Source organism: Eleutherodactylus coqui, chromosome 7, assembly GCF_035609145.1.
Source record: "Eleutherodactylus coqui strain aEleCoq1 chromosome 7, aEleCoq1.hap1, whole genome shotgun sequence".
Taxonomy (NCBI): domain Eukaryota; kingdom Metazoa; phylum Chordata; class Amphibia; order Anura; family Eleutherodactylidae; genus Eleutherodactylus; species Eleutherodactylus coqui.
Genome location: NC_089843.1, coordinates 198,799,134 through 198,819,121, shown reverse-complemented (window position 1 = coordinate 198,819,121; position 19,988 = coordinate 198,799,134). Strand labels below are relative to the sequence as shown.

Below are 19,988 nucleotides of genomic sequence, written 5' to 3'. Positions count from 1 at the left end.
ACCTGAATCTGTTTTTCTGAATTTCTGCTAGTGAAACTCCGTACAATCCACATGGAGATTTCAGAAATCTCCCTCACACGGTGCAGAAAGTTTTCTGTGACAAATCCGCAGCGTTTTAAACACGAGTCTAAATCAGCAGCATGTCTATTTTTGCTGCAGAATTAGTTAAAGCGCAGTCAAATTTGCACCATTTAGATGCGAAATTGGTCACTTTGGAATGTCTGCTGAATTGCTGCAGGTATTCATTGCAGAATGTGTGCATTGATCCTGCCACGTGAGATCAGGTTTAGGGCGATTTCTGAAAAATGTGGTTTTCTCACCTTGTGATAATTACGTCTGCATAACGGGACAGAACGAAACCACTAATTTCAATTGATTTCAGTGGTTTGGGTTTCACTAGCTCTACCTTTTTTGCCCTGACGTTTGGGAAAGTTCAGGCGGCACTTGTCTTCCCGGTGTTTCCAGGACAAAGAAAAACCTACCATAGATTCCGGCGTAAAAGACGACATTTTAACCACGAAAAATGTGCTCTGCAGTCGGGGGTCGTCTTATACGCCGGGTATACAAAAAAAGGAAAAAAAAGCAGTACTCACCTCCCCCGGCGTTCTGCGGCGCTGCTGCAGGCTGTCGCTCCCTCCTTGCCCCCGACAGAGTATTGCTTTCTGGATGCGGGGCTTGAAATCCCCGCCTCCAGAAAGCAAATGCTGTGATTGGCTGACGGCGTGTGAGTTAGCCAATCACAGCGATTCAATGACATCATTGAATGGCTGTCATTGGCTGACGCCGCGTGAGTTAGCCAATTCAATGTTGAATGGGGGGGAGATGAGTACTGCTTTTTCTTTTTTTTTTAGACCGTATTCCCGGCGTATAAGGCGCCAGTTGGGGGGGTCGCCTTATATGCCCAGTCGCCTTATACGCCGGAATATACAGTAGTTCAGGCGCGACTGCGCTCCCTAGCATGGATGTAGTTGTGACTACGGCCATATGAAACTACCCCAAGGGTGAAGACACATTGCCATAGGCAGAACTACGCATGCCACTAAACTAAACAGGAGTTTGCAAAAGGACCGTGGGAAGACAGGTGCCGCCAGATCTTTCCCGCACATAGTATTTACGGCCCGAGAAGCCCCAACAGGACAAAATGAAACCTTTGATTTCAGTGGTTTCATTTTCACTATTATATGTCCATGATTGTCATGGCCTTATAAGCGGAGAAATACACAGAGGTGCTCAGCCAATCAGAAGCAGCTGTCTGTAATTGGCTGAGCATCTCAGCCAATCACAGGCAGCTCTTGCTGAATGAATGACAGGTGAGAGCTTCCTATGATTGGCTGAGTGCATCAGCCAATCAAAAGCAGCTCTTTCAGCAGGCGGGGATTTAAAATCCCCGCCTGCTCAAAGAACTGCATTGCCGAGCCAGGGACAGCGCAGAGAGGACACTTCTGAGTCCCGGCAGCTGAAGGAAAGTGAGTATTTTTTTTTTATTTTTAACACTATTTTGCTTTGTTTTTCAGGCAAGGGCTTATATTTAAAGCCCTTCCCTGGAAAACAATTACAGGATGCCGGCAGCTGGATCCCCTACCGCAGCTGTCATCTGTGACAGCTGTGGTAGGGAATTTTTTACTTCCCGCTGGGATTTAGAATTCCTTTGCTGCATCTGTCACAGATATGGCAGGTGCAGCAGGGAATTCTTTTTTCCTGCGGGGATGAAGAAAACATCTGCCACATGCGGCAAATGTGTTCTTCATCCCCACTGAGGACATGGCAGTGGGGGACAGGTAAGTATATGTGTGTATATATGTGTATATATATATATATATATAAATTTTTATACATTAAAATTATTGTTTTTCAGGGAAGAGCCTCTATTTAAAGCTCTTCCCTGAAAAACAATTACAGGGTGCCAGCAGACAATTGTCTTCAATGGAGCCGCCAGCAGCAGCCGCGGCCCCATTGAAGACAATGCTTACCTGCATTCACGCGTGTTTTTGCTTGTACAGGGTGCACACCTACGTATGCACCTAAGTACGCACACGCTCGTGTGAAGCCACCCTTAAAGTCACAGGTTACATCAACAAAGTATTACATTTTGGGGTGTGAATATTTATGCAACCACATTAGTTTAGGTTGTTTTTTTTTTGGTTTGTTTTTTCCACCCTACAAGATTTCAGTTTGTTTTCTGTTGGAATTGTACAGATAACGGGGCACATTGAAGGTGCAAATAAGTTTCAAAAGATTCATCTTTGTCAGATTTTTTGAATGTGATGAAAACCTGGCATTTTATCAAGGGCGGGTAAACTTTTTATATCCACTGTAATTCATGCCGGAAACAGCAGAAGAAAATGTAATGACTACATTTACAACTGTAAGCAAATGTTTCAATGGTCCTTATTTCAATTTTACAGCTCAGCACTGAAGAAGAAGGCAGCATGAATTACCGTGTAGACGTCACCTTCCTCCATTGCTATAGTGCAACCACAAGTCATTTGACAAAACACAACAGCTTCTATGCGAACATATCTGGAGCAGGTTATAACATCAGTGTTATAGCTTCTAATCAAGCTCAAGCTGCTTCTCCATGGACTACAGTCATTGAAGAAGACTGGGCAGGTATGTTGAGTGGAAATTTAGCAGATCAGTAACATTTCAGAAGAAGCTCCTAAATAAATTTGTTCCCCCTGTGGGGATATAGCTCGGTAGGCGTACGTGTCGGCGGCAGTCAGAGGCGGAAACCAATGGTTACAATTCAAATACAGGCGTGTCATGTGTTTATTTTTACACCGGCAACAAAAAAGTCCAACCTTAACTTCAGGTAAACAAATAGTCCATAACCCAGATATCAGGTAAACAGGCAATAGTCCAGAGCCCAGCGCTCAGGTCGCACTTAGCCGATGCAGGATACCGCAGAGCTTATCTCTCCAGCCGGTCACATAGGCTGCCCGGGATCAGGTCACTCGTTGCAGATGCAGCGCACAGCAGGGATTCTCTCTCTAGCCGGTCAAACAGGCTGCCTGGGTCCAGCAGCCATCTTAGGTCAGTCTGGTCCTCCTAGACACACACCTTTGCTGGGTGTTGAGGTGAGGGACGTCTCCCTGTCCACCTTGGGCCTATTCAGCCACACACTTGGGCTAACAGCCTTGCAGCTCCACTGCGCTGTCTACCTGGCCCTCAGCCAGACACTCTCTGTCTTTCCTTGGTAGGAACTGGCTTTTTATCTTGTTCTTGCTCCACCCCTTGGTTAACTCTTGCAATAGAGGTCCTGTCTCTGGCCCTCTACAGGCCCTCCTGTGTACAGCACTACTACACCCCTTACATTATATGGTTTGTCCAGTAGTAAACTATTGATAGCCTATCCGCAGCTTAGGTCATCAATAGTAGATCAGTGGGAGTCTACCGCCTGAGATCCTCACTGATGAGATGTTCGCTGGCCCGATGCCCTTGTGCATTGACTTGATTTCTGCAGCTAGCAGACAGCTCCGTTCCCACTGCAGTAGCCTGACTTGGTATTATGGACAAAGTTCCCATTAAAGTGAATCGTAACTTTGTAGTGGCTGGGCTTCATACTGCAGGCAGTGAGAACACAGCTGTCTGCTTCCTGCAGAAATCCCTTCAGTGCACAAAAGCATTGGCTTGGCAAACCACTGATCAACAGAGGTCGCAGGCGGAGGACTTCTGCCAATCTACTTTTGATGGCTGTCCTGAGGTTTGGCCATCAATACTTCACAACTGAACAACCCCTTTAATAATGATGCTATTGAAATCTCCAATATAAAATACTCATTAAGTGCCCTGGAGCTGTATTTCCAATGTGCCAATAAACTTTATAATAGCTAATTGTATGCCAAAAGATGTATACTTTGGCCTGTATACGCCTTTTAATAATGATAAATCTTTATTTGCATAGCGCCAACTTATTCCGCAGTGCTTACCTTTTCTTTAAACTCCCAACAGTCACATTAAATTTGGAAAAACCCTCCCAAAAATCTCACTTTTCTATTGTACATTTTGAATTTGTCTCATGTAAATGTATTTGATGCAGAACTCATTTGCCTTAAGTGCATTTTTAACCTCAATGTCATAAATAATTTTAGGCTCTTAGTTCTAGTTTTTATTGGAACCAATATTCGTGTACATATAATATATTCAAAAACTTTTATCAACTTTTTTTTTGCTGGAGGTAATGCAAAAAAACTATTTCACCATAGTTTTTTTGTGATTTACTTTTATGGCGTTCCCCATGTGGTATAAATATTATGTTACCTTTATTCTACTGGTCAATACAATTATGACGACATCAAATTTATAGAGGTTTTATTATGGTTTACCACTTTTACACTTTTTTTTTCTACAAAAACACTTTTTTTGTGGCGCCACATGCCTGGACCAGAACATTTTTATTGTTCAAGTCACAAAGCTGTATCAGACCTGTTTTTTGTGGGGCAACTTGTCATTGTTATTGGTACCATTTTGAGGTACATATGTTTTTTTTATTTTATATTTCTGTTTAGGTGAAGTGAAATGATCAGAAAATGGCTATTTTGAACTATTTTAAATCGAATTTTCTGTGCTGCATAAATAATATAATATTTTATAGTATGGGTTGTTATGAATGTGGCAATACCAATTACGTGTTTGTTTTTTTTATTTTGTTCTTTTCATTTTTTCATTATTTAAAGCCTTGTGTAAGAGGAAAAGGTTTTTACATTTCTTTCTGGAAAAACATTTAGATACCGTGGTCAGTAATGATTGCAGTATCTGCAGAGTTAAATGGTGTAGAGCAGTGATTGGATGAGCAAGTCCTCATCTTTTCTAGGAAAAAAAATGCACATGTGATAATCAGAGAGCAAAACTTCTCTCTGACTGATGGGTGGGTGATAACATGAACAAAAATTCATGTCCCTCCTATTCTGGGACAGGGAAATATGCAAAAAAATCACATATCTTCTCTGTTGCTGGTGGTCTGCCCACTCCCTCCCCCTCTCCTCTGTACACAAAAAAATAGCTATAAATTCAGTATTCCTGGCCCCACTTCAAATGATGCCTTTAACTAGATGCATTCCATCCAAAGGAAATAAACAGTAGCAAATATCAAGGATTCTGGAATGTTTTTATTACGTTCAATTCTTAGTTGAATTGCAAAAACAGTGAAACGAGCTCCATCCAAGCGGACAGACATAAACCTACAACTGACAAACGCTCAAAACACTCACCTGCATATCTGCATACCAGAACACATAGCCAGATGGAATAACTTAGTTACGAGGTATTGGTTTATGGATTGGCCAAGTCACTTAAGCCTGTGAGCCCACCTAAAGGATCCTCGTTGTCTTGCGGTTCCCAACTCTAACAAGACAACTTCCACATAACACCTGGCTGCAAGCAAGGCGATCGTCGCGATAGGAATGGCTCCACACTGGAACCTAAGGACCTAACTAGCCCAGAGATGGTAAACGATCCAGACAGCACAAGACACTGTTCACACTAACACAGCATGGAACGAATACACAACTGAACAGGACTGTTCACACCACATGTCTGGCAAGTAGCTTAGACACACAGAACACATCACAGCTCACATCCACAGAGCAACAAGCATGAATGCAAACACAAAAGGATCTGGATAAGCTGGGGGCTGGGTAGAAAAATGGCAAATGAAGTTTAATGATAAATGTAAAGCTATGTACATAGATAGGAGAAATGGATGTCACCAATAAACACTAAATGGGGTACTGCTAGGGAAAAGTGATATGGAAAAAGACCTGGGAGTGCTAGTGGACTGCAGACCTAACTGGAGCAACCAATGCCAGTCAGCTATTGCAAAAGCTAATAGTCTTGGGGTGCATTAAAAGAGGTATATTTGCGAGGGACAAGAACATTATCCTCCCACTATATAAGGCACTTATCAGGCCTCACATGGAATACAGCGCACAGTTCTGGTCACCGGTGCTCAGGAAAGATGTTACAGTGCTTGAGGGAGTTCAAAGAAGGGCAACTAAATTAATAAACAGAATGGGAGGACTAGAATACCCAGAGAGGCTAACAAAACTGGGATTATTTACCCTGGAAAAAAGACGGCCAGGGGGTGTCAAAATAACTATGTATAAATACATGAGGGGACAATACAAGGATTTCTCCCATGATCTTCTTATACCCAGGACTCCAACGGTAACAAGACGGCATCCGCTACGTCTAGAAGGAAGCAGGTTTCATCACCCATAGAAATTAGCGAGCACCAAAATGCTGTATGGGACCGGTGCTCCGCATAGGTGATGACTTGTCAAACACCAGAAAACATCAGAATGTCATGGAAACAACACAGAAACGGATAGGGAAGGGCAGGGGCAGCATGCATGGCTGCATCTGAGGCTCCCAGGTCCCCCTATTAAGCCAAAATGGGGGCAAGAGTCTGGTCTCACCTCCCCCCTAAAAATTTACTTCGGACAAACCCTCATTAGCAAGGCACACGCGCTGGCACATCTTAGCTAAGCACCACACTACCTGCAACCAAGGACAATCACTGCCTGCGGGTGACATCGCTGCCTCCTCTCCTGGGTTACATGCTGGCATTGCTGTCCAACCCCCCCCCCCCCCACATGACCCTGCATCCACAGCACACCCAAAATATTCCCTGCGCATTGTTCAGCTGGCCTCATGCCACAGGCTCGCTTCATAGCCACACCACCCTCGTGTCTATTCATGAGTGCGTAATGGATGAGGAGGAAACGGAGGCACACACTGCAGAGGGTTGGCAGGGCTGGGAAGCGACCTTCTTTGAAAGTGTGGGCGATAGCCCACAATGCTGTTGAGAATTGATGATAAATTGATGTACGATCTTCCTTCCAATCCAGTGCCACCTTCGTCACAAAATTGTCAGGAGCCGCAAATGTGAGCATAAAAGGGACTCAGGTGCCAGCACTTCTACACGTTTCCACAATGCAGCAATACTCTGTGTGGGAAGTACGTGAGCGGGCCCTGGGTCAGGCTCGGTCCCAGCCTCCACCTTGTGTGACCCAAGGTGCCGCGAGTTACATAGCAATGGGAAATTCATGTGTCCCCACACAATTCATTCTGTGTAGGTGTCAGATAGCTCAACACCACAATGGGAAGTCTTTGAGTTCCTTGGGCTTGCTGATGCTGTCGGTGCACAAAGATGGTATTACACAAGAAGAAATCAGAGTGCCCAAATATGGCAGAGTTTCAACACGCCAAGGACCGCGGCCTCGGCCCACATTTCTGCCCAAGTCAGTCAGTGTATTTGTCCCAGATAGGTAAAACACTGCAATGGGAAGTCTTTATGCACCCACAGCATAGGCAGACTCCTATAACATTTCTGTAGCAAAAGTATTGGCGAACCCCTGTAACATTTCTGTAGCAAGAGTATTGGCAAACCCTTCAAACTATTCAGTAGAAACTGTATAGGCAGACCCCAGTAACATTTCTGAAGCCAAAGTATAGGCAGACCCCAGTAACATTTCTGTAGCAAGAGTATAGGCGGACCCCAGTAACATTTCTGTAGCAGGAGTATAGGCGGACCCCAGTAACATTTCTGTAGCAGGAGTATAGGCGGACCCCAGTAACATTTCTGTAGCAGGAGTATAGGCGGACCCCAGTAACATTTCTGTAGCAGGAGTACAGGCAGACCCCAGTAACATTTCTGTAGCAAAAGTATAGGCGGACCCCTCAAACCTTTCAGTAGAAAAGGTATAGGCGGACCCCAGTAACATTTCTGTAGCAAAAGTATAGGTGAACCTCTGTAACATTTCTGTAGCAAGAATATAGGCGAACCCCTCAAACCATTCAGTAGAAACTGTATAGGCAGACCCCAGTAACATTTCCGTAGCAAAAGTATAGGCAGACCCCAGTAACATTTCTGTAGCAAAAGTATAGGCAGACCCCAGTAACATTTCTGTAGCAAAAGTATAGGCAGACCCCAGTAACATTTCTGTAGCAAAAGTATAGGCAGACACCAGTAACATTTCTGTAGCAAAAGTATAGGCAGACACCAGTAACATTTCTGTAGCAAAAGTATAGGCAGACCCCAGTAACATTTCTGTAGCAAAAGAATAGGCAGACCCCAGTAACATTTCTGTAGCAAAAGTATAGGCAGACCCCAGTAACATTTCTGTAGCAAAAGTATAGGCAGACCCCAGTAACATTTCTGTAGCAAAAGTATAGGCAGACCCCAGTAACATTTCTGCAGCAAAAGTATAGGCAGACCCCAGTAACATTTCTGTAGCAAAAGTATAGGCAGACCCCAGTAACATTTCTGTAGCAAAAGAATAGGCAGACCCCAGTAACATTTCTGTAGCAAAAGAATAGGCAGACCCCAGTAACATTTCTGTAGCAAAAGTATAGGCAGACCCCAGTAACATTTCTGCAGCAAAAGTATAGGCAGACCCCAGTAACATTTCTGTAGCAAAAGTATAGGCAGACCCCAGTAATATTTCTGCAGCAAAAGTATAGGCGAACCCCTGTAACATTTCTGTAGCAAGAGTATAGGCGAACCCCTCAAACCATTCAGTGGAAAAGGTATAGGCAGACCCCAGTAACATTTCTGTAGCAATAGTATAGGTGAACCCCAGTAACATTGGTGTACCAATCGTATAGGCGAACACTTGTAAAAACTTGTTTAACAAGAGTATAGGCGAAGCCTGGAAAAATTAGTTTGCTAACAGTATTGGCAATGGACTGAAAAATTGGTGTACCAAGAATACAAGTGTACCCCTAAAAAATTGCTCAACCGCGAGGACATGTGAAACCCACAATCAGTTTTTGAAGATACAGCTCGTTATTGGTTAATTTGTAATAGAGCCTGGAGGCAGCCCTCCGCAAAAATTGGTTTAAGTTTAACTCTTAAAACTGATAACACTTTTAAAAAAGTTTTAAACAGAGCATTTTGGGCCGCATATAAAGTGGCAGTTCAGCGTGATGACATGCTGTTTTAGTAGGAGGAGTAAAAATATCCGAGAGGGATACACAGAGCTAATTCTCCCCTTTTTTGGGGTGATAGAGGATGCATTTTTTTCTACTGTTGCAGCGAAAAGATTCTTTAGGATCCACTGCTTTCCATCGGTGGAGAAGAGAAGTCTGGGGAAATCTAGCCTTTGTTCATCTTTATGAGGGTAAGCATGTCGGCGTTGACAGTTGACAGGCGGGTACGCTTATCTGTGATGATTCCCAAGCTGCACTAAGCACCCTCTCTGACAAGACGCTAGCGGCAGGGCAGGCCAGCAACTCTAGGGCGTACAGTGCAAGTTCGTGTCACGTGTCCAGCTTTGACACCCAATAGTTGTGTGGTACGATCGGCTACGCACTCCCTCACCATCTTTTTACATTGCTCACTCTGACTCAGCCTTGACTGGGGAGTGGTGACACAGCCCTGCTGGGGAGCCATAAAGCTCGCAAAGGCCTTGGAGAGTGTCCCCCTGCCTGCGCTGGACATGCTGCCTGATCCTCGCTCCTTCCTTGCTACTTGGCCCTCTGAACTGCATCTGCTGCCACTAGCGCTTTCAGATGGGAATTTTAGCATCACTTTTTCCACCAGGGCCCTGTGGTATTGCATCACTCTCGTACCCCTTTCCTCTTCGGGAATGAGAGTGGAAAGATTCTCCTTATACCGTGGATCAAGAAGGGTGTACACCCAGTAATCTGTGTTGGCCAGAATGCGTCTAACGCGAGGGTCACGGGAAAGGCAGCCTAACATGAAGTCAGCCATGTGTGCCAGGGTCCCAGTACGCAACACATCGCTGTCCTCACTAGGAAGATGACTTTCAGGATCCTCCTCCTCTTCAGCCTATACACGCTGAACAGCTGAGAGGCAAGCAGCATGGGTACCCTCTGCAGTGGGCCAAGCTGTCTCTTCCCCCTCCTCCTCATGCTCCTCCCCCTCCTCCTCCTCCTCCAAAACGCGCTGAGATATAGACATGAGGGTGCTCTGACTATCCAGCGACATACTGTCTTCCTCCGTCTCCTGTTCCAACCGCAAAGCATCGGCCTTTATGCTTAGCAGCGAACTTCTCAGCATGCATAGCAGTGGGATGGTAACGCTAATGATTGCCGCATCGCCGCTCACCATCTGGGTAGACTCCTCAAAGTTTCCGAGGACCTGGCAGATGTCTGCCACCCATGCCCACTCCTCAGTAAAGAATTGCGGTGGCTGACTACCACTCCACCGCCCATGTTGCAGCTGGTATTCCACTATTGCTCTACGCTGCTCGTACAGCCTGGCCAACATGTGCAGCGTAGAATTCCAGCATGTGGGCACGTCGCACATCAGTCGGTGCTTTGGCAGCTGAAACCAATGTTGCAGGGTCCTCAGGGTGGCAGCGTCCGTGTTGGACTTGCAGAAATGTGCGCAGGTGCGGTAACCTTGCACAGCAGGTCAGACAAGTGGGGGTAGTTCTTCAGAAACCGCTGAACCACCAGATTGAAGTCGTGGGCCAGGCACGTGTGTGAGGCTGCCGAGCTGCAGAGCCACCACCAGGTTACGGCCGTTGTCACACATGACCATGCCCGGTTGGAGGCTCAGTGGCGAAAGCCAGAGGTTGGTCTGCTCTGTCAGACCCTGCAGCAGCTTGGGGCCCGTGTGCCGCTTGTCACCTAAGCTGATTAGTTTCAACACGGCTTGCTGACGCTTGCCCACCGCTGTGCTGCCATGCCGCACCAACTGCTGGCGACGTGCTCACACTTCTTAATTGAGAGGTAGACGTGGCGGAGAAGGAGGAGGGGGAGGGTTTGGAGGAGGTGGCATAAAACGCTGAAGATACCAGCACCGAGGTAGGAACTGCTATTCTGGGTGTGGGTAGGATGTGAGCTGTCCCAGGCTCTGACTGTCGCTGCCTCCACCAAGTTCACCCAATATGCCGTCAGGGAGATATAGTGACCCTGCCCTCCAGTACTTGTCCACGTGTCCGTCGTTAAGTGGACCTTCCCAGTAGCCGCGTTGGTGAGGGCACGATTTATGTTGCGGGAGATGTGCTCGTGTACGGCGGGGACTGCACACCGGGAAAAATAGTGGGGACCGAGTAGCGCGGGACCGCCACCATCATGTTTTTGAAAGCCTCTATTTCCAAAAGCATGTATGTCAGCATCTCCAGGCTGATTAATTTGGCAATGTGCACGTTTAAAGCTTGTGCATGCGGGTAGGTGGCGGCATATTTTCGCTTTTGCACCAACGCTTGTGTTAGCGACAGCTGAATGCTGCGCTGAGAGACATTGCTGGATGAAGTGGAGGGCAGTGGAGGTGAGGGTGTGGGTGCAGGCCGGGAGGCGCTCGTGCCTGTGTCCTGGGAGGGAGATTGGATCTGTGTGCCAGGTTGTGACACAGGGGAAGAGGCAGTGGTGTGACCCGGAGGCGGTGAATGGCCTTTGTCCCACCTTGTGGGGTGCTTGGTGATCATATGCCTGCGCATGCTGCTGGTGGTCAGGCTGATAGTGGTGGCTCCCCGGCTGATCTTGGTGCGACACAGGTTGTACACCACTGTTCATCGGCCGTCCGCGCTCTCACTAAAAAACATCCACACCTTTGAACACCTAGCCCTCTGCACGGAGGCTTGCCGCGAGGGGTTGCTTTGGGAAACAGTTGGGGGATTCTTCGCTCTGGCCCTGCCTCTACCCCTGGCCACTCCACTGCCTCTTCCAACCTGTCCTGCTGCTGCACTTGCCTCCCCCTCTAAAGCCCTGTCCTCAGTAGGCTTAGCAAACTAGGTGGGGTCAGTCACCTCATCGTCCAGCTGCTCTTCCTCCAAATCCTCTGTGCACTCCTCCCTCGGACTTACTGCCCTTACTACTACCTCACTGACAGACAATTGTGTCTCATCATCGTCATCCACAAAAAGCTCATGAGACAGTTGCCAGAAGTCCCCAGCCTCATCACCCGGACTCCGGGAACTTTCCAAAGGTTGGGCATCGGTCATGACAAACTCCTCAGGTGAGAGAGGAACCCTTTTTTCCCACTCATGGCAGGGCCCCGAGAACAGTTGCTGTGAGTCTGCCTGCTCAGAATGTCATTTTCATGGAGTGAGGAGGCTGGGAGGAAGGAGGCGCAGCCAGAGGATTCAGAGTTGCAGTCCCTAGGCCGGGAGTAGTGGACTGCGTAGAAGACTGGGTGGTCAAAACATTGCTGGACGCATTTTCTGCCATCCACTGCAGGACCTGTTCGCACTGCTGTGTTTGCAATAAAGGTCTACCACACTTACCCGTAAATTGTGATATGAAGCTGGGGAGCCCGGAAACTTGCCTCTCTCCTAATCCCTCAGCAGCCGGCTGTGATTCACCCCGCCTAGGAGCTTGGCCTGTGCCCGCGTCCGCGTCCACTACCCTTACCCCTACTCCTCATAATGGCGGATTAAGAATAGAGCAGGGCCCAAATAAATGACCCCACTGTACAGCACTGACAACTGTGGCTAATTCACCGCACACAGAGACTTGTAGATAGTGGAGGCTCTATGCTGTGACTTGAAAAAATTAACCCGCTGTCTTGCGCTGATACTTAGGGGTAATTTACTGGTCATAGAGACTTGTAGATAAGAGAGGCTGTGTGGAGTGGGAGAAGACTCTAAAGCCAGTGGATAGTGCTGGTAACTGTGGCTATCTTGACCCCACCAAAGAAAGGGTATTGTGAGATGCTCTGTACAGTGGCAGAACTAAAATACTTTGCAGTGGCCCAAGAATTATAACAGTACTGTTTAGCGGTGAGACCTCTGTCCCATACACTGCAGACATAGAACGGTATAACTGAACTACTTTGCAGTAGGCTAGGAAATTTTAGAGTGCAGTTTCACGGTGAGAACTGGTTGTACGACACTGCAGGCTGAGAACGCTATTACTGAAAGACTGGGAACAGGCCTAGATGCGTAATGCAAAAGTTGGTGCACTACTGCTCCCAGCCAGCCACAACTGTAAAGCACACGGTCAGATGTAGCCCTAAGAAGGAGAATTGGGGTTCTTGTATGGAGGATCAGGACTGTATACTTTTCCCTATAGAAGCCGCTGTGTCCCTAAACTCTGCATTGTGCACTGCACACACAGAACGGTGTAACTGAACTACTTTGCAGTAGGCTAGGAAATTTTAGAGTGCTGTTTCACGGTAAGACCTGCTTGTACGGCACTGCAGGCTGAGAACGCTATTACTGAAAGGCTGGGAACAGGCCTAGATGCGTAGTACAAAAGTTGGTGCACTACTGCTCCCAGCCAGCCACAACTGTAAAGCACACGGTCAGATGTAGCCCTAAGAAGGAGCGTTGGGGTTCTTGTACGGAGGATCAGGACTGTATAACTTTCCCTATATAGTCAGCTCTGTCCCTAAACTCTGCGTAATACACTGCAGACTGAGAACGCTATAGTTGAAATGGCCTGCACAGCCCGAGATGCTTAAAAAAAAAATAGTGCACTACTGCTCCCAGCCAGCCACAACGGTAATGCACACTATTAAGAGTAGCCCTAAGAAGGACCGTTGGGGTCCTTGAGGACAGGACCCTACTCTAACACTGCCCCTATATGAGCAGCAGCACTATCCCTAACTTCTGCCAGCATGCATCTGATGCGATCCATGGGCGGGACCACTTTAAGTACTCGGCGGTCACCTGATCGGCCCAGCCACTCACTACTGGGGGGGGGGGGCTGGCATGTCACAGCAGGAAGTGGTAATGCCTTCCCTGCATGTTTATTGGCTAGAAAATGGTGCTAAACATGCAGGGAAGAAAATGCAATTGACTTGAGTACCGCATGGTGTTCGTCTAGAGTAACGAGCATCTCGAGCACCCTAGTACTCGAACGAGCATCAAGTTCGGACGAGTGTGCTCGCTCATCTCTAATCACCAACAGAGAAGGGGGTTCTTTACTGTAAGCAGTGAGACTGGTGAACTCTCTGCCTGAGGACGTGGTGATGGCAAAATCCATAGAGGAGTTTCAGAGGGGAGTAGATGTCTTTCTAGAACGCTATGATATTACAGGATATAGACATTAGGTGACGAGCAGGGTTGTTGATCTTAAATGTTGATCCAGGAATTACTCTGACTGCCATTATGGAGTCTGGAAGGATTTTTTTCCCCCGAATGGGCTAATTGGCTTCTGCCTCTTGGGGTTTTATGCCTTCCTCTGGATCAACAAGAGGGTTGAAACAGGCTGAACTATTGGATGGACATTGTCTTCATTCAGCGTAACATACTATGTTACTATGTTACAAGGGGAAATGAGGAACACCAGCTAATTCCAGCCAGAGGGCTGATATTTAAATGCAATAGACCAATGATAATAGGTTGGCTGTAGAACACCACACCCAGCCAGCTCAATCATGCCACACCTGTGGAAATGTGCTCTTGGAAGCCGATAGTACTCCTCATGAACACACAGCAGCTTATTGTGATACTTCTGTAATGCAGTATCTTGCACTTTTCAGTGTTGCCTATTAAGGCCTTCCATAAGTAGGGCATACTAGGCTGGAATTCATGGCAGGCCTAAAAGCCTCCACTAGATCTCCGGCTGACATGGCAACCTGCAATCACATTGTAGGAGGCCACTGAGGCAACAGAGGGGGCCCTCCCCACCCACTAATAGATTAGATGGCACAGTCAGCATTGCTAACTAACTCTAATCATGGGCATTGTGGGCAGTTGTCAGCTGTTTCACACAGCTGCAACTTCAGGGTATAGAGCAGGCTTGGTACCAGAACCTGCTCCCTACCACCCCAGGTGACAAGTGACGTACATGTATGTCTTTGGTCGTTAAGGGGTTAAAGGGTCACCAACCTGACAAATTAAGTGATGAGAACTTCCAAAATTGGAACACAATTGGATCACATAGAAAGGTCCCAAACTTTGATGCATTCCTAATTTTATGTGAAAATGTTTATTTGCTGTTCCATGATGAAGTTTTTATGGTTCATATTTTCAGCAATACCTTTTCAAAATATAACATTATCTGGAAATAATCTGACAATGGAATGGAGAGGAAAGAAAGCAGAAAAAGCATCTTATTGCATTGTGTCGGAGGCCAGCGAGATGAAAGGAGCAATCTCCAGCGATCTGGTGGAAACTCTCAACAACAATAATGCAACTATACTTACAGGTAAGAACTTTGTGATAACCTACAGCATGGGTGGACAATAGATCATATTTAGCTCATTGTACTCTGTCCACTTGTTTGACCCATTTTGGGGGGTAAAAGAATTTGGTCTGTTCGACAAATACCTGAATCATAACCAGTATTTCCATGAGCAGATAGTCAGTCAAGCATATTACTGTACTGTGAAATGGCTGGAAAGGGTTCTCACAATAGGACTTCAAGGAAAACTGAGGCTGGAAAGGGGAAGAGCTCTTGTGTGTGACCAGGTCATAGATAAATTCTCTCTTAAGATTCCCATACACATTACATATACGGTTATGGCCACATGGTCCAACGCAACCTGCAGCTGACACTCCACCCACCCAAGGTAGCCAATGGCAACACAATTTTACTGCAAAATCGTGCAACCTTTTGTCATCATAGGTGGTCATGGCTTGTCAACCTCAAGACAGCTGCACTGTTTGACTTCACCCTAAAGGTGCCCTACCCACTAGCGATATTTTTTGCTAGCGATGGGAGATCAAGTGCCTCGCAGCACAGAGAAAACGCTGTGATGTTGCTCATTGCTGTCAACGGGGCCAGTGGCAGCAGCACCAGCCCCATTGAAAACATAGGGAGTACATCGTCGACTTCTGCCACAGCTGTCACAGCTATGGCAGAGGATTCCTTCATCCCCATGGGGACCATGGGGATGAAGGAATCCTCTGCCACAGCTGTCATAGCTGTGGCAGAAGTCCATGATGCTATCCCATTTGCTGAGCACTGCCTGTGATTAGCTGGGCGCTCAGCCAATGAGACCAGCGCTTTCTGGGGGTGGGGATTTTTCGATCCCAGGCCTCCAGAACACAGAAGAAGACTAATGTGCCAGACCTTTTTTTACAGGTAGGGATGATTTTCAGGGAAGGGCTTATATTTGAAGCCCTTCCCCAAAAAATCATCGCTGCGATGGTTGCCTGCAATCCACTGCTTTCAGTGGGGCCGCAGCAGTGCCGCCCCCATTGAAAGCAATGGGATAGCATCATGGACTTCTGTCACAGCTGTGACATCCCGCAGGGATGAAAGAATCCTTTGCCATAGCTGTCCCAGCTGTGGCAGAAGTCTACGATGTATTCCCTATGTTTTCAATGGGGCTGGCACTGCTGCCACTAGCCTCTTTGAGAACACTGAGCGATATCGCAGATTTTTTCTCTGCACTGCAAGACTTAAGAAAAAAAATCGCAAATGAGTATGAAACCATTGAAAATCATTGGTTTCATAATCATCGCTCTCGCATCGCAAAAAAAATCTCGCTTGTGGGTAGGCACCCTAAGTGTTCCAAACTAACTGCTTTTATCAGGAACAGGCAACTATGGAGTGTCCCAGCTCTACTACATAGAAGACGTTACAAAATATGTAGGATCAGGCATATTGGATTTCAACATGCCTGATCCTTTGTTCATACTGGAGATACACTTCCCCTCTACATATTGAGAACACATGTATGCCTGCCTGAGCTGAGTGTGCAAGTCTACATGCAGTGTGCGATGAGTGGGCCCACAGCTGAGGAGATGGCAGGGAAAATAAAGATTATTTCTGCCACGGTGGCTCTACCAACTCCTCCCCTGGGGGCAGCTTGGGACCCATCCAAGTTACTGCTGGGGCAGGTCACGGGAATAGTAACCAAAAGTTACCTCAATGTCCTTTGTCACTCGTGATGCCACCGTTTCATCCTCTGCTGTGAAGCTTGTCGTTGAGCAATAACATTCCACATACAGGGTTAACTTTTCTGAACAAAACTGGGAAGGTCGGTAATGTCCGTTTAATGAAACTTCCATAACAGTTCAACAACAGATTAGCACAGATACAACAAGAGAAGGTGGTGTGACAGGGAGGATACACGAGGCAATCTAGACAATCCACAGTTGAGTTATCTGTGTGATCCCGCTCCTGGCGACTCTCCTTCTTTCTCTCCAACTCTCTACCGGTCATCACTCATGCTTCCTGTGCCTAAACACGCCAAGCAACGATCCCTCTTCTCATCCGGTACTTAGTGGTAGCACTGGTACATCCCAGGCAGAGTAATCCAGGGCCGCACATTAAGGAATCTCTCAGCCCCTTCCATGCCTCCGCACACAAGCCAATAAAGCAGTAGCCATGTGATGGCTGACTCTCACAAAAGGCTCAAACTCTCTTCTCACTGCACACCTTGCAAAAACTCACTTACATTCACCTTTCAAACACATATATTTCACTGTCACAAAACATACAACATGATACATTTTGCAGACATAACCCAGACATTAATCCATCCAGTGCTGCAGAGGTACAATACACATCAAATGCATACACATGGAATACGCTAACAATACAATTGCACAGGACAAACACATACAAACTTATGATGGGGCCCTGCTAACTCTGGGCCACTACATACATACGGGGGGGGGGATTAGTTTGTAGAAACAGCATCTCAGGCGTATGTGTGTGCAAATATGCTCATGTGAAGCCGCTCTAAAGGCCCATTTAGACACAACGATTATCGCTCAAAAGCCATCTTTTGAGCAATCATTGTGTCTAAATGTGCCCATATTTCATTTTTCTGCTGAACAATGGTCCTCAGTTTGGCTTGAAAACCGTCATTCAGCAGAACAGCTGATAAGCCGGACTGCATGCTGTGCTCTGCCCGCGAAGAGCGGTTTACAGCTTATTGCATTGTCTCAGCTGTCCTCAGCTGTCAGCCTCACAGGCAGAACAAAGAGAATTTATTCAGAGAACAGCAGGCGGTCCTCTGAATAAATTCAGCTCCCCATGGCTCACACACTGCTAACTGGTACTAATAGGCATTAGTACCAGTTAGCAGATTATGCAAAATGATTGCTCAAAAACCATCTTTTCAGCGATCATCTGTGTGTCTAAACGGGCATTTAGACTGTGTTTTTAGTGCGACCTAATAGATTACATGCTAGTTGTAAACTAGAATATATTGAAGGTAACAAAACATTCTGAAAACCATCAAATGATCCCATTTTGGTATCTTGTCGTGAGATTCAATAAGTGTTAATTAGAAATGAGCGAGCACGCTCATTTAAGGCTGCTACTCGATCAAGTAGCAGTCTTATCGAATAACTGTGTACTCGCCCGAGCAGCATGCGGAGAGGGGGCGGCGGGGGGGGGGGGGGGAAGCGGGGGGGAGAGAGAGATCTCTCTCACTCTTCCCCCGCTCACCCCCCCCCCACCCACACACACACACAGTTACTCGATAAGGCTGCTACTTGATCGAGTAGCAGCCTTAAACGAGCGTGCTCGCTCATCTCTAGTGTTAATACAACTTTTTGGAAAAATGTATATAGTAAGGAAAAAAAGTAAAGCAACATTTTCCATAAAAAGTGTATTATTTTGTAATAGTGTTAAAAAAAACACCTACAAAGAACATTCACACATTTTCTAAACTACATGGTGAACAACATAAAAGAAAAAACACAATAAAACAGCAACAGAATTGCTTTTTTCTTTTTGAACTCATCACCCCCCACCCATCCTCCCATTGAAATGAATAGAGCAACAGTGTTCATGTGCAATGGCCCTCACTTGTGAACCCCGTTGTCAGAATCAGCAGGGATCCAAATAGTTGGACAGTCACAACCTGAAAGTCATCCCAAATCTTGTAGGTAGGGAATAACTTTCAAAAATGGCATAACCGTTGTAATGTACAGATCTGGACTTCTATGGTATGTAATACTGATTTATCGGTTGCTGTTTTCTTTTTCCAGATAATTTTGTTCCAATGAAGTGTTACAAAATCTACATTCACAAGATGGACAAGAACCCGATTACTATGGGCACCACATACTACTTCAAGCGTATGTCCAAATCAGCCTATTTCCTACATTTCTAATTCTGTGTTTTTACCCTCCCTCTATCATCATTTTACATGCCACAGTCTCATTGACTGCGACATGTAAAGGGTTAATCAGCGGGGATCAGAAAGTTTCTCCGGTCCTCACTGTTTGAGCAAGTGCTAGGCTGTTATCCAACAGCTCAGCACCTGCTGGCTGTGGCTCGGGAAACCCATGCCAGGCTTTTGATGCTGCACCGTAAAATGGCAACTGCATCAGAATAAAGCCCCTTAATGGCCACCGTAAAAAGGCATCTGGGTGGTCATTAAGAGGTTAAATACCAAATGTTACCTTTGCCAGCTCAGAGAAAGATCATTTAGTGCAATGGAGTGTGCACTTTCCAACTTTTACTACTGAATAGAGATGAGCGAGCGTACTCGATAAGGCAAACTACTCGAGAGAGTAGTGCCTTATGCGAGTACCTGCCCGCTCGTCTCTAAAGATTCGTGTGCCGGCGGAGGAGAGCGGTGAGTTGCAGGAGTGAGCAGGGGGAAGAGGGGGGGGGAGTGAGAGAGAGATCCCCCCCCCCCCCCTCGTTCCTCCCCGCTCTCCCCCGCTGCTCCGCGACCCCCGCCGGCACCTGAATCTTTAGAGACAAGCGGGCAGGTACTCGCATAAGGCATTACTCGCTCGAGTAGTTTGCCTTATCGAGTACGCTCGCTCATCTCTACTACTAAATAATTTTTTGGAACAATGCTGTTGAGATAAACTTTCCCGACTTACCAAGTGCCAAACCGGTGGTAGATATGCCGGCGTATGCTGGTAGACATGTTGTCATTCTCTTATCATCTAGAAAACATACCAACTTTTAGAATCTACTTTTTGTATACGTTAATGTCATGTGAATACCAGTAACTTTGCAGTTTACTAGCAGCCAGTTGAAATCCTCCTCCCCTTCTAGCATGCTGTAATTCAGTCCGTGTTTTGCGGACTGTAATATGAAGTAATGTATATCTATGTATCAATTCACATGGCCATTTTTTTTTTTTTTTTTTTAAATAATTGTATTTTTATTAAAGAGATTTTTTTTCCATACAAAACAAGAAGAGA

The 19,988-nt window shown here is 46.4% G+C and overlaps 1 protein-coding gene across 1 annotated transcript in view; it reads left to right on the top strand.

Moving 5' to 3' along the window:
• The window catches only part of IL12RB1 (interleukin 12 receptor subunit beta 1), a 123,836-nt gene that overhangs the window by 84,465 nt on the left and 19,383 nt on the right, over positions 1-19,988 (top strand). Inside the window, exons 8-10 of the mRNA XM_066574913.1 lie at positions 2,406-2,610; positions 14,893-15,066; positions 18,813-18,902. Coding sequence (XP_066431010.1) covers positions 2,406-2,610; positions 14,893-15,066; positions 18,813-18,902 — 469 coding nt within the window. The remainder of the gene's footprint in view (positions 1-2,405; positions 2,611-14,892; positions 15,067-18,812; positions 18,903-19,988) is intronic.